This window comes from Natator depressus, chromosome 16 (assembly GCF_965152275.1).
Source record: "Natator depressus isolate rNatDep1 chromosome 16, rNatDep2.hap1, whole genome shotgun sequence".
NCBI lineage: Eukaryota > Metazoa > Chordata > Testudines > Cheloniidae > Natator > Natator depressus.
In genome coordinates, this window is record NC_134249.1 from 15,236,230 (window position 1) to 15,248,881 (window position 12,652).

The following is a 12,652-nucleotide window of genomic DNA, read 5'->3' on the forward strand; positions in this document are numbered from 1 at the left end:
GGGAAGTGCATTAGGCTCCTCTTTCCTGTGCATGTTGACCAGAGAGCCAGCTCTTTTTCGTGGAGCTCAGCACCGGGGACTGGAACCTGTGTTCCCCGTAGCCCTGACTCGCCGTGACTGATGCTTTGTGATATCATTACCAGGGCTCCCCTGCCTGTGCTCTTGGGCCAGGGCGACTTGCTGTGTTTCCTTTCATCTTGGCCATGGGAGATGAATGGGGAGCAGTGCAGACAGTGCTCTGGGAGCCTGATCTTGCCCTGAGAAAGCTTCCTAGGAGCAAAGAGAGACGGGGGTGGGCGGGAGCCCTTAGCAATACACAGAAGGCCGAATGTTATTCAGTGCTCAGACCTAGCTCCATGGGAGTGGGAGAGCTCAGGGCTCACCCCCGAGATAAATGGTTCTCAGTGAGGGGTACGTGTACCCCTGGGGGTACGCAGAGGTCTTCCAGGGTGCACATCAACTCATCTAGATATTTGCCAGGTTTGACAACAGGCTACATAAAAGGCACTAGTGCAGTCAGCGCAAACTCAGATTTCCGACAGATAATGACTTGCTTATGCTGCTCTCTATACTATACGCTGAAATGCACTCACAATATTTATATTCCAGTTGATTTATTTGATAATTATATGGTAACAATGAGAAAGTCAGCCATGTTTCAGTAGTAGTGTGGCTGTGACACTTTTGTATTTTTATGTCTGATTTTGTAAGCAAGGAGTTTTTAAGTGAGGTGAAACTTGGGGGTACTCAAGACAAATCTGACTGCTGAAAGGGGGACAGTCGTCTGGAAGGGTGAGAGCTACTGCCCGAGAGCACAGCTCCCCTTGCTCTGTGTGTCACCAGACTGGCCTTCCTTAGGAACATGCTCCCATGAAATCGCTGTTCTTTAGATTTCAAAGCCAGTTCAGGCTGCGTGAGAGAGGACGTGTGAGCCCCTCCACTGGGATCAGACGAGGCATGGGGTTTTGAAGGAGGCCAGCGAGGAAAGGCCACTCCTCTCCTTGAGCCCTTTGGCTGTTAAACTTCCCTCTCCCCACTCAAGAGCCCAGAAGAAACCTTCAGGTCCACAGGTTCCTAAAGGTTAATTAGCTGCTTAAAAGAGGCAGCACATTCCTCCCTGTGGTTTACAGCCTGCTGTTACACGCCGCCGGCCCTAGGCTGCTGTCCCCAGCCTAGGGGCCGCCCACGGTACCTCTGCGTATGCAGCAGCCATGCAGGAGGCCTCACTGGCAGCAGGAGAGACAGCGCTGCAGGGGACATGGCAGAATGGGCTGGCTCAACAGTATTCTACTCCAGCTCGCATTTCAGCCTCCCTGCCTAATATGAGACTGTCAGTGACTAGATTCGGAGCTGTGCAAAGTCTGGAGTGAGTCCTGGAGCTCATTTTCACCGGATGGCCAGGAATTTGTTTACACCAGGTGCGATCTGGAGTAAGTCCACTAACTTCCAGTGATAATCCTTCAGGTTTTCGCCCCTGTAACTGAGATCAGAATGCGGCCCAAGCAAACACAGAGGTAGAAGAAGCCGCAAGCCATAACCTATCACCCTTTTCTGTTAGGTTCTCCCTAAGAGCTTTTCTTTCTCTGGGTCTCCCAGTGTGTTATATATTGTCCATCTACATAAGCTATGGATCCCCAGTGCAGGGACCATATCTGTACAGTACTTACCATATAATAGCAGGGCACACTCTGGTTTCTAGTAGAGTTGATGTTGTAGGCTGAGATTTTTCAAAGCCACCCTAGGGTATTTAGAGGCTCCATTCCTACAGAACTTAGGAGATTTAGATGCACAACTCCAAGTAGGTAAGCACTGACAGTCCCACCACCCGGAGCACCCAACCTGTCAGCATCATACACTCACGAGAGCCTCTCCCACTGGCTGTGCTCAGTGCGTTTTGGGAGGCTGCTGCTTGCATCCCAGAGTGAGAGCCGTGCTCCAGATGACAGGGATTCCGTTCCATCCCTTCCTCCCTGCCCACCCAATGGGAGTGTGTAGTTAGAGGCATTTTTCCCTTACTAAAAAAAGTGCAAGTTTCGTAATTGTTTCCTGCTGGAGTTGAAACACTGATGCTGAGACTGAAATAGAACCTGAGAGGAAATGCAATTGGAGAGAGAGGCTAGAGAGCAATTAGTATGGGTGGTCTGAGCTGACCCCCCATCTCCATCCCCATCCTGTGCTCTGCTCCCTGGCTCACGCCTCCCTGGCACCATTACAGAAGACCCCCTGTTGTTGGGGTTATTTTATTATTTATTCCTACGTCATCCCCTGAATATACTCCCATCCCCTCGTAGGAGGAAGAGGGGAGGCGTCATTAGTGGCTGTGGACCACTCAGGGAGCGCAGTAACGAAGGCTGTATAAGTAGCTAGATAGATGGAGAAAATGGTTCGTATTCCCCTCTATGGCAGCTATGGATGTACTGGGGGAGCGTCTTTCCTCTTGAGTTAACCCCACACCGCAGCATTTGAAGCATTAAATGCCTTTAACCTCTTTCCTGCCACCAAATGACACTGGTGCCTTCAGGCAGCTTTTCAGACCTGTCCTTTCAGATGAGTCCCTGTTTGGGTTGCACTGGGGATTCATGATCCTCCGTGAGAGGATCAGGCCGATGTTTTCAAACTAGGGTTCCTAAATCTACATGAAGGCATCTAAACAAGCAATCTGTGCTCCTGAGGTGCTGATCACCTGCAGCGCCCACTGAAGCCAGCAAAGGAAACGATAGAGGTGTCTGAAACTGCAGCTGCGGCAGAGGGCCCCCGCAGCATTAAATCTAACGGGCATTGGGCGCGGGGGGTGCTTCATTGGGGTGTAAGTCAGGGCCGACTTTGGCTTACTTGTTACCTCCACACATCAATGTTTGGAGGCTCTTCTTAGCCCAACAGCTCCGCTCATCCCATCCTTACAGCTAGATCCAAGAGGCAGAGGTTGTCCACCCAGGGAAATTGTCCAGCATAGCTATTCGGGAGTAGCTCGCTGTGTTCTGGAAGAGCGCCCACGTAGGGGAGTCATTCCAGAATAGTGATGCAGGTCAATTTCTCCCATGTAGACAAGGCCTCTCTCTCTGACGGATGTGTCATTTTTGGCTTCATTAAGCCCAGGCCTCTCTGTCCTCTACAATGGGGTTGTTTCTTGACCATCCTGCTAGACAGTGCTGCCAAAGCAGAGCGCCCACCCAGGTGCCAATATTCCCTCCCCGGCGTCTGCATTTGAATCTCCCACATGGCTGCCAGACTTCCAAGTCTAGACAAGCTTCTTCAGTGAAAATAGACATTGTTTTTTCCCTGCTGTCCCTGGTCCCTGTGCTCTGGGAGCCTCCATTCTGGCCCACGCCCCTCCACTGGCTCAGAGTGCATCTGATCTCTGAAGACAGATGGGGTGAAATCCTGGCGCTATTGAAGTCAGTGGGAGTTTTACCATTAACTGCAGAATGTCACCCAGTGATTGGCACCCGTGTGTGGCCGCTGGAGCTGGCCTCGCCTGGGTGAGAGCGCCACACTGCAAAGCTGATACTGGAGTTGCTGCATCCCACACGGGTGCTGCGCGCCCGTGTGGCGGGCTCGGACTTCTAGGGGCCTATCATAGGGCTCTTGGTGCTGCACTAAGCTGCAGCGTATTGTGGGAGAACTTGTCTGGTCACCTGCGGGAAAGTGGTCTTCACCCAGCAACTCGGTAAGCTGGTTCCAGCTTGGCATGCTCTCCCAGCTGGCAGCCCGCCGAGAAGACGATCTCCTGGATGCCAGCTTTCTGTTTCTGTAGCCGCACAGCAGGAATGTTGCTGGCACAGCAAGCTGCGTGCAGTATGGGGCTTAAAGGCCTCACCGGTGAGTAAGGACTGGTAGGTGACTTCCCATGCAGAAGCAGGGAGTCGGTAAATGGCAAGGAAGTGGAGGAATTGTGGGAAAGCATAGGAGGAGGAGTGCCGTCCAAGTTGCTTAGCCTGCATCCACACTGCTGAGTGGTGACATTAGCAGCTCGAATGTTGGCAGCACCGGGCGTTAGCCTATCCCGCTGACCGGCCCCCTAGCCCAGGTGTGAAGCACTTGAGCAAGAGGCTTGTGGGTGTGGATGGGATTTGGATTCGGGACAACACTCAAGTAAGTGTAGTGAAGACAAGCACTTAGATTGTAAGCCTTGTGGGGCAGGGCCCATCTCTTCACTGGGTGTGTGTTCAGTGACTGATGGCATGGAGCCCTAATCCCGAATGGGGCTTCTGTGCACCACCACAAAGTCACCGAGCCAGATCCTCAGCCGGCGCAAATCAGCGTCACTCTCCTGAAGCCAATAGAGCTGTGTGATTTATACCAGAGGGGGGTCTGGCCCACTTTTCCTTTGGCAGCTGGTAGCAGGGGCTTCTGGAACCACCTTGCCAACAGCATCCCACTGGAGCCAGGTCTTGTATGTGCTGTCTCTATTGCCCCGATGTTGTGTTTACGCCAGCCCCTACCTTCTCCAGTCTATGCTTCTTGCCAAGCACATTATAAATCTTTCTGATGGAAAATTGCTTTCTTTTATTGCGCGCCTCACCATTCAAGGTAATTGGCATCTGTTCATGTGTCTTGGAGTTTCTATTTTTATCAGCTGCTCACATATCCACATGTAGCCACTCTGCCTCATTATCCTTGTCAATTTCAGACCTGGTGCTTTTGTTGTTGTTGTTGTTAGTATGTAGATGGGAGATGTGGAGGCAATGACGAACAAGGCTATTCCCTCTTCAGCCAGCCTCCTGGCACCAGTCTTCCTGCTGGTGCCTTGAACTAGCCACAATCCCTTGGCTCCCTGCGTCACCAGCAGAAGAGAGGGTGAGTGTGCAAACAGGTCCCAGCACCAGTAACGTTCCTCAGCCACCTGGTCCATGACGTTGCTTACTTGAGTAACCACGTCCTTCCCCTCAAGACATGAATTTACGTAACTCTAGATCTGTTACGAGACAACCAAAGAATATTGTCCCAGGCTTAGTACGCAGGGAACCATTCCGTCTTCTCCTTGCCAAAATGCATAATCACACGTGTTGTATCCTCTCCACTCCCGAGAGGGGGGCTGCGGGGAGAGCTGAGAGGGCACTGTCACGGCTCTGGCCTGATGACCATGGGCCTAGTTGCCTAGTATCTGCATATTCAGTTTAATGCAGGGGTTCTCAACCTTTTCCTTTCTTAGGCCCCCCAACAGGCTATAAATCTCCACGGCCCCCCTGTGCCACAACAACTGGTTTGCTGCAGATAAAAGCCAGGGCTGGCATTAGCGGGTGGCAAGCAGGGCAATTGCCTGGGGCCCCACGCCACAGGGGCCCCCGCAAAGCTAAGTTCGGCTTCAGCCTCGGATGGTGGGGATCAGGGCCCCGGACTTCAGCCCCATGTGGTGGGGCTTCGGCTTTCTGCCCTGGGCCCCAACAAGTCTAACACGGGCCCTGCTTGGCAGAGCCCCAGAAACTTGTTTGCGGCCCGCCCCCCGGGCCCATAGTTGAGAGCCACCGGTTTAATAGATGCTTGCAGGAGACAGGGGATGGGGAAAGAAGAGAGAATATGAAAAGGTGAAATGCAGCTTATTCTCTGCTAAACAGACCTTGGTGTGCATGATTGTTTTTTCCAGGTTTGGGATAGAAACATATGGGCACCTCTGAGATTTAGACAGCTGTCTCCCAGCCCATCCATAATAGCTCCAAACAGATGTTCCTTAAGAGATGCTTAGATCCTACTCCATCAGCGGTGCCAACTCTCGCCACTTTATTTCTAATGTTACTTGGTGTTTTTTTCTTAAACCCCCAGCTCCTGGAGTCACGTGATTGTGAGTCTCAACTTCCAATTAAAAAACTGTTTCTAGCCAATCTCTTGAGCCCTCAGGGTGGGCAATACAGCTGCACCTACAATCAAAACTCCATGTCACTATGTAAAGCCTCAGCTGGTAGGGGGCCTATGTGCCTGAGAATCGCCCTTTTGATGAACTTCCACTTTCTGGATGTCTTGTTTAGGGGGAAATTGAAAAATACATTTTTAAATTCCTGTTAGTTTTATCAAGTGGCCAAACGCTGGGTGTTTTCTTTTTTTAAGAGTTAATATCAGCTAACAGAATTTTCTCTCCAGGCTTCTGTGTTTAAATGGTCATACTTAGCAAATCGACAAGAAATAAGCCGAACTTTGTCAATATCATTAAGTTACGCATGCCCAGGATGTGTTAATAATAGAGTTTTCATGCAGCTGCTTTGCTGGAAATCTCTTTGCTAATGTGAGGTACTGTGGAAGTAAATAGGCTCCCCATTGGAATGAATTCAGCATGTGTATAACATTTCACGTTGCAGAGAGATGCCCTGTTTATCCACCGAATGGGTACAGCATAGACAGCAGCAGCATCAACGTCCCTCACGCAGCTTTGCCATTGTGTCTCAGTGCTGTTAGTGGGAGGACTGACTAGGTAGTTCAGCCTATCAGTCCCTTTCAGTCATTGCTGGGAAGGATGCTGGCTGAGCGCGACCATTAACTCATTCAGTCACTGAACAGCCACGCAGAGGTTCTGACGTCAGCCGGGCTTGAACTGGTGACAAGGGAAAGTTCTTGTCATGGGGAGGGGCTCGACCAGGCCTTCTGGACCACTCCCCAGACTGTTGCCAGGGGATCCAGGTGCTGGATCCTGTGTGCTGTAAGTCTCCGGAGCCAGAATAGGCACAATGCCTGGGCGCCATCTTAGCACCGCTGGGCCCACTCGAGAGCGCAGCCCATGTGGCCGCTGCCCAGGCCTTGGCTTCTCAAGTTCCCCCATAGCTTAAACCCACCCTCTCCTTGAGCTCCAGCCAATGGTGTGAGCCTGCTGGGTTACAGTTTAACACATACAGACTTTGCACGGGACTAGAACCCAGCATTGCTCTTTCTTTAATAGCACGAGAAACTCACAGATCTATTCACAAGTAATCAACCCTACACCTATTTCCCTGCCTCAGTTTCCTCACCACTCCAGTGCCTTCTTTGGGTAGGGGTCAGGGTCATCCGAGGCTATCCAGGTCTGTCTGCTCCATGTTGTGAATTCTGAGACATGGGATCTTCTTGGCAGCATGGAGATCCGCTGACCTGGTCCAATCCGTCCTTTCCCCTCTCCTGCCTGAAATTCCTGTGTGTCATTGTGCGTCTTCCCCCGACCCACCTAGTCTCTTTGGGTTTTAAGGGCTGGCATTGACACCTTGGTGTTTGTCTTCTGCTTGGTGACTTTCCACTCTCCAAACCTGGGACTCTTGTTGAGGAAAGATGGATAAAACTTATACCCCACCCTCCTTAGCATACCTATTGTTTGGTTAGAGCCCAGTCATTAAGGGTGACAACTCTCCATTGTCCCTGGCCTGGGGAAGATGAGATGCAGACCTTGCCAGCCCCTGGTGGGTTCCACGCTCACACAGAAGCATTTAGCCATATGGCAGTTTTCCGAGTAACACCTTCATCATGTCAACCAGCATTTGTGACTTTTACAGACAGATCCTCCAAATCATCACCGCTCTGAACATCATTTCCAGACCTCAGAGCCAGCCCGCGCCTGGGAACTGTGGCCTGGGAATCGTTTCCTATTGGAATTTGAAGGTTGATGCTAAAAACCCCATGAATGTTTTATATAAATTGCAGCAAGGGCAGGTATTGTCTTGTTCTGAGAGTGTACAGAGCCTGGCACGATGACCCTTGATCCCTGACTGGGGCCTCTCGGTGCTGCCGCAATAGAAAATAATGTTCTTCTTTAGTCCAAGGAACTCAAAGCACTTTAGAAGCATTTGTGCATTAGGCCTCGCACAGTCTGGTAAGGGAAGTATTAATTCCATGTTTCACATGGGCTAACACAGAGGCACAGCTTGGCTAAGTGACTTGTCTAGGGTCACACAAGAACCAGGAATTGAACCCTTCTGTCCACAAGCCCCTCCTTCCTCTCTGCCCCTGTGCTGTGGTAGAAGCCATATCGTTAAGTGTATTTGCCTGCAGTGAGAGAGCTGCGGAAGGCTGTGCACAGCTGAAGAGGACCGCATGACAATTGAGCAACAAAAATAGGACTTGGGGGGGAGGAAGGCAAGAAAAGGAATGGGATCTTCACACGCGCTGCTCATCAAAACCCAGAGGGAGTCAGCTCTGAAGCTTCAGATTAAGAGAAAAAGAGGTATGACAAGCAAAGGCATCAAAAGATCTCGAAACCATCAGTGAGCACTTTCTTTGGAGATTTAGCTAGTCAGCAGGGAAGAAATGTGACAATGGCATTTAAGACAACGGGTATGAAGGAACCTGGCACAGACAGACAGCTCTTAAAGTCAGCATGTTGGCAGATGGGGTAGCGCTGAACAGGGAGGGAGGCCATTTATCTGTCTGTTGCGGGGGGGGTGTGTTTAATGTGTTGAGATTGAAGAAGAAGCAGGTACTTTTTAACTTGCCGTGTCATGGCACAAGATGCACTGGAAAGAAATTCCTGTTTGTTTAGTGGCCTCCTCTATGTCAGCCTTCACCTTATGCTGCAAGAGGGGGAGACACAGGGCCAGATCCTCAGCTGGCATAAACTGGTGATGCACAATGTAAACCTGTGGAACTCCTGGTTTGCATTAGCTGAGTATTTGGCCCAGAAAGTTTTGCTAACTGACATGATGTAATAAGCCTTAAAGTAGCAAAAGTACTCATAGATTCAAAGATTTTAAGACCAGAAGGGACCATTAGATCATCTCATCTGACATCCTGTATATCACAGGCCACTGACTTCCATCCAGGTACCCCAGTTTCGAGCACAGTACCTTCTAGTTGGCTAAAGCATCTTCCAGAAAAGCGTCCATTCTTGATTTGAAGACAAGAGATGGAGAATCCTCCCACTTCCCTTGGTAGTTTGTTCCAATGGTTAATCACCCTCACTGCTAAAAATTTGTGCCTTATTGAATTTGAAGTTGTCTAGCGTTAACATCCAGCCATTGGTTCTTGTGATGACTTTCTGCAGTAGATTAAAGAGCCCCTTAGCAGCTGGCATTTTCTCCCCAGGAAGGTCCTTGTGCACTGCAATCAAGTCACCTATGCTATAGAAACCAGTCAGCTTAAAATGAAAAAAACTCAGAGGAAAAGACTCCAAATGGCTTAACCCTTGTCTTTCTTGTTTTCTCTTTCAGTTACAGAGAAGGAGGTGCAGCAGTGGTGAGTTTCCAGCCCCGTGTTTCTGATTCTTGTGAGCTCCTGAGTGGTGTGTGCATGCGGCCGTTGAGTGACAAGTCAGATCTCTCTGCTGCGTTGAGTGTGTGCATCTTGTGTCACCGTATGCGCGTGTTTGCCTCCGTTTCTTTTCAGAGTTGTATTGCTCGGGAAGCTAGCTAAACTGAGATGCAAAGGCAGGCGTCATGAGACAAAGGACTCATACACAAGTCATTTCAGGGTGTGGCTCCTGTTCCCAACAGTCTTTCCCATAATCCATTTCTGCCTCGTTCAGGCACCAGGCTCTGTGTGCAGCTACTTAGATGCCTGGTTCTTCTGTACTGGGTATTAGTTCCTAACCTGCTCTTTGAACTCCACTGGACAGGAAGTGTTTTCATGACTCAGGACCACCCTTGGGGTTCAGCTGCACTGCAATCCAAAGTGTGTTTGCAGCTCAGGAGGACACAACACTGATAAAAATAAAAGTGTAGATGTGATGATGCTGGCTTCAGCAATCAAATATGTACCCAGAGGGTCAAGCTGTCCTGCAGTGGTTCAACACCAACCTCAGGGCAGACCGTTAAGAAGCAGAGCACAAACCCAAAATTGGCTGCGAGTTCTCTACTTAGATTTCACCAACCAAGCGTCAAGTGTAAACTCCTCAGGCCCTCTAACAGCCTAACCATGGAGTCACAGACAGTTCTCTTGGGTACTCCGGTCTATCTTGTCACCTAGGCAAGCTTGCCTTTGTGATAGATGGTCCCTTACACCAAAAATCACAACATTCAGGTTACTCCCAGTCCCAAGAACCAGTCACTTACCTCAGGTCAATTGCACCTTTGATCTCACACTAAAGACAAGATTTGTAGCCAGTCCTGTAACAAATTATTTAAAGGTTTACTAACTAGGAAAAGGAAATGAATGTTATTTACAAGAATAAGGCTGGTAAACATATATATGCACAAATTAGGATAAGCAAGCTCTACGTGTCCTTTAGGGCTAATGCAGGCCAAACACTGGGGATCTTCTGTTTATGCTTAGTAATCCTTGCCCCTCAGAGTCCAAGCAGCATAAAAGATACAGTTTCTCTTGTTAGGGCTTATTATTCCTTCCCCGCTTCTGCTTCCAGTTGCTAATTCTGTTGGGAAGAATTCACTTGCATGTCTTCTCTTCGTGGGGTTGGGGAGAGTCTTTTGTCCTCTGACATTCCACAGAAGTTCATCTGGTGTTGATGGGCCTTCCTTTGTTGGGCAGGAGATAACACCTCCTGGTGGAGACTAGTACTTCATGTGGATTAATGTCTCTTTCCTCTCTGGTAGTATGCATCGTTACAGAGGGTTACAATGCACATGTTTCAATATTTCCTTACAATATGGGAGACAGGTGTTGTAAGGGAGATTATTGCCTGCAGCAACTTACACTAAGCACATTTTTGTAGCTCTGATACCTGTTCTAACAATACTAACATGCAGGTGAGCCAGACTAATTCCAGCTCTGTGTTTGTCGGTATCCAAGTGAGGCATGGGCACCTTGGCATAAGGTGACACCTGGTTTGCCAGCATCACACTGGATTCTACAGCCCACGCTGAGCTCCATGCCACTGCACCTACAGTGCCATTTTTATCGGCGGTAACTAGCACGGGTACGTCTGACCGAGCTGCAGTCACGTTGGATTGCAATATAGGCCTACCTCTGGCCGCAGCAGGCAGACACCATGGGGCAGGCTGCCCGGCACAATGATCTTTTGCTCCGCTGCAGAACCAAATGTGATGGCAACGTTAGCCAGGGTTGGTAGCAGAAGGGGGGGGTCTCAGTTTGCAGAGCCCCACTCACCCTCTCCTCCCCTCCCTGTCAGGTTGCGTGCAATGCATTGTGACATAAAGCCCTGAAGATCTTGGGGCTCGGGGAGATTCAGAGTCTTCCTAAGAACGATCTACATGGCTTAATAGCTGGATAATGCTGCATGTTAGGCAGCTTCAAAACTCTCAGAGAGCGGCATAACTAATGGAGTGGCTTAAAAAAAAGCGACAACCCGTGTTTGCAGGTTTTCTCTGCTGCGGTTTTCCGGATAAATGAGCTTTGCCTCCAAAGTAACTGCTGACATTGATGCTGTTACACGCTCACCTCTGCATTCGAACAAGTGCTGAAACCTTTCTGAGCCTGCCCGAGCATGAGAGACAGTGACAAATGTGAAGGGAGAGCGAGCGGTTCTTAACACCGCTGAAGGGCTCCCCTGTGGTGCAGCCATAAATCCCATGCCCGCTGTGCTCGTTCTGCACACCGTGTTCCAGCGCACGTGGTGGGCGGCAATGCTCGTGCCTTTCCACCTCCACTCGCAGCACGTGCAAGAGCCCATCGCTCTTGGCTCTGGGTAAAGGTGAAAAATCAAATTCCATCTGCTCCCAGCAGAAGGAAGAAATGGAACGAAGTGATCAGCGAAAAACTCAGCTTGCCAAGCCCTGTCTTAGCACCGTCTCTAGCTTTGATGGGTTAGCTCCTGCGTGGAATAAATACACAGGCACTGAGTCTCCAGCAGCAATCAGAAACTATCCCATCAAAGCCAGAGATGGTGTAGATGGGTGTAAAAGCAGAGCAAGCCAGAACAGAATCAGGTCCATTGCCTTGGCATTTCTTTAAATGCCTGTAACATGTTGGTTATGGCAGCTGGCTCATCAGTAGACTATCTTGAAAACCCACCTAAATTACGCAATGCAGCCTGACTGGTGTGTGCGGCATGCTGAATTTGGTCCAGCAAGGAAAAGAGCTTTTCTTGTCCTCTTAAAGACAGCGCCGTGTGCAGATATCCCACCCTCTTCATTTTGCGGGTTGTCATGGTAAATGAAGCCTAATGTGGGTGAGAATCAAGGTTCACGAGCCTCAGCTGGAGAGTGAGTGTGGTGGTGTGTCTCTTTAATGAAGGTGACATGTGCACCCCTGGGAAACTGTCTTGGTTTTTGTAAGGCCTCTCAGCATCAGAAGCCACGAGAGGTTCTGCTTTGCATGGGGCAACCAGATATCCTGGTTAGCAGGATACCAGCCCCCTTTCTGTAGCATTTGGCTTGAAAGGATTATGACCATAACCCAGGGGGCAACATCTGAATATTCCTTTGAGAGTGGGCCTCAATCCTCTAGCCCTTACTCGTGCAAGCAAGGGGGGACTCTTCTTGTGGATAAGGGTAACAGGATCTGGACCTTGGTGCAGCCCTTCCACTGTGGCAATTATTCTAGGTTGGGGATGTGGGAGAAAAGATGATGAGACCTAATTTTCAGGAGTGCTGAGCACCTGCAGCTCCCACAGACGTGAAGTGAAGTTGAGAGTGCTCAGCGGCTCTGGACAGCAGGCCCTATGGGTGTAGTGAAGGGCACACTGGCGGAAAGGGCCTTGTTTTTCCTTTTTTAAAAACTCTTGCATCCTGCTGGCTTAAAACTCAGCAGCTATTTCGGCATGTATAGCAGGAAGAATTCTGTCCCAGTGTCACACCAGCCAAACTGGATTATGGTAATTCTGTTCTCAGTAGCATTCAGCAACCCACTG

The 12,652-nt window shown here is 49.8% G+C and overlaps 1 protein-coding gene across 4 annotated transcripts in view; it reads left to right on the forward strand.

The window, feature by feature from the left end:
* Positions 1–12,652, forward strand: part of NCS1 (neuronal calcium sensor 1) — a 154,986-nt gene that overhangs the window by 91,451 nt on the left and 50,883 nt on the right. For all 4 annotated transcript variants that reach the window (XM_074973976.1, XM_074973978.1, XM_074973975.1 and 1 more), the window contains one exon: positions 9,099–9,123. In XM_074973976.1, the coding sequence (XP_074830077.1) occupies positions 9,099–9,123 (25 nt within the window). The remainder of the gene's footprint in view (positions 1–9,098; positions 9,124–12,652) is intronic.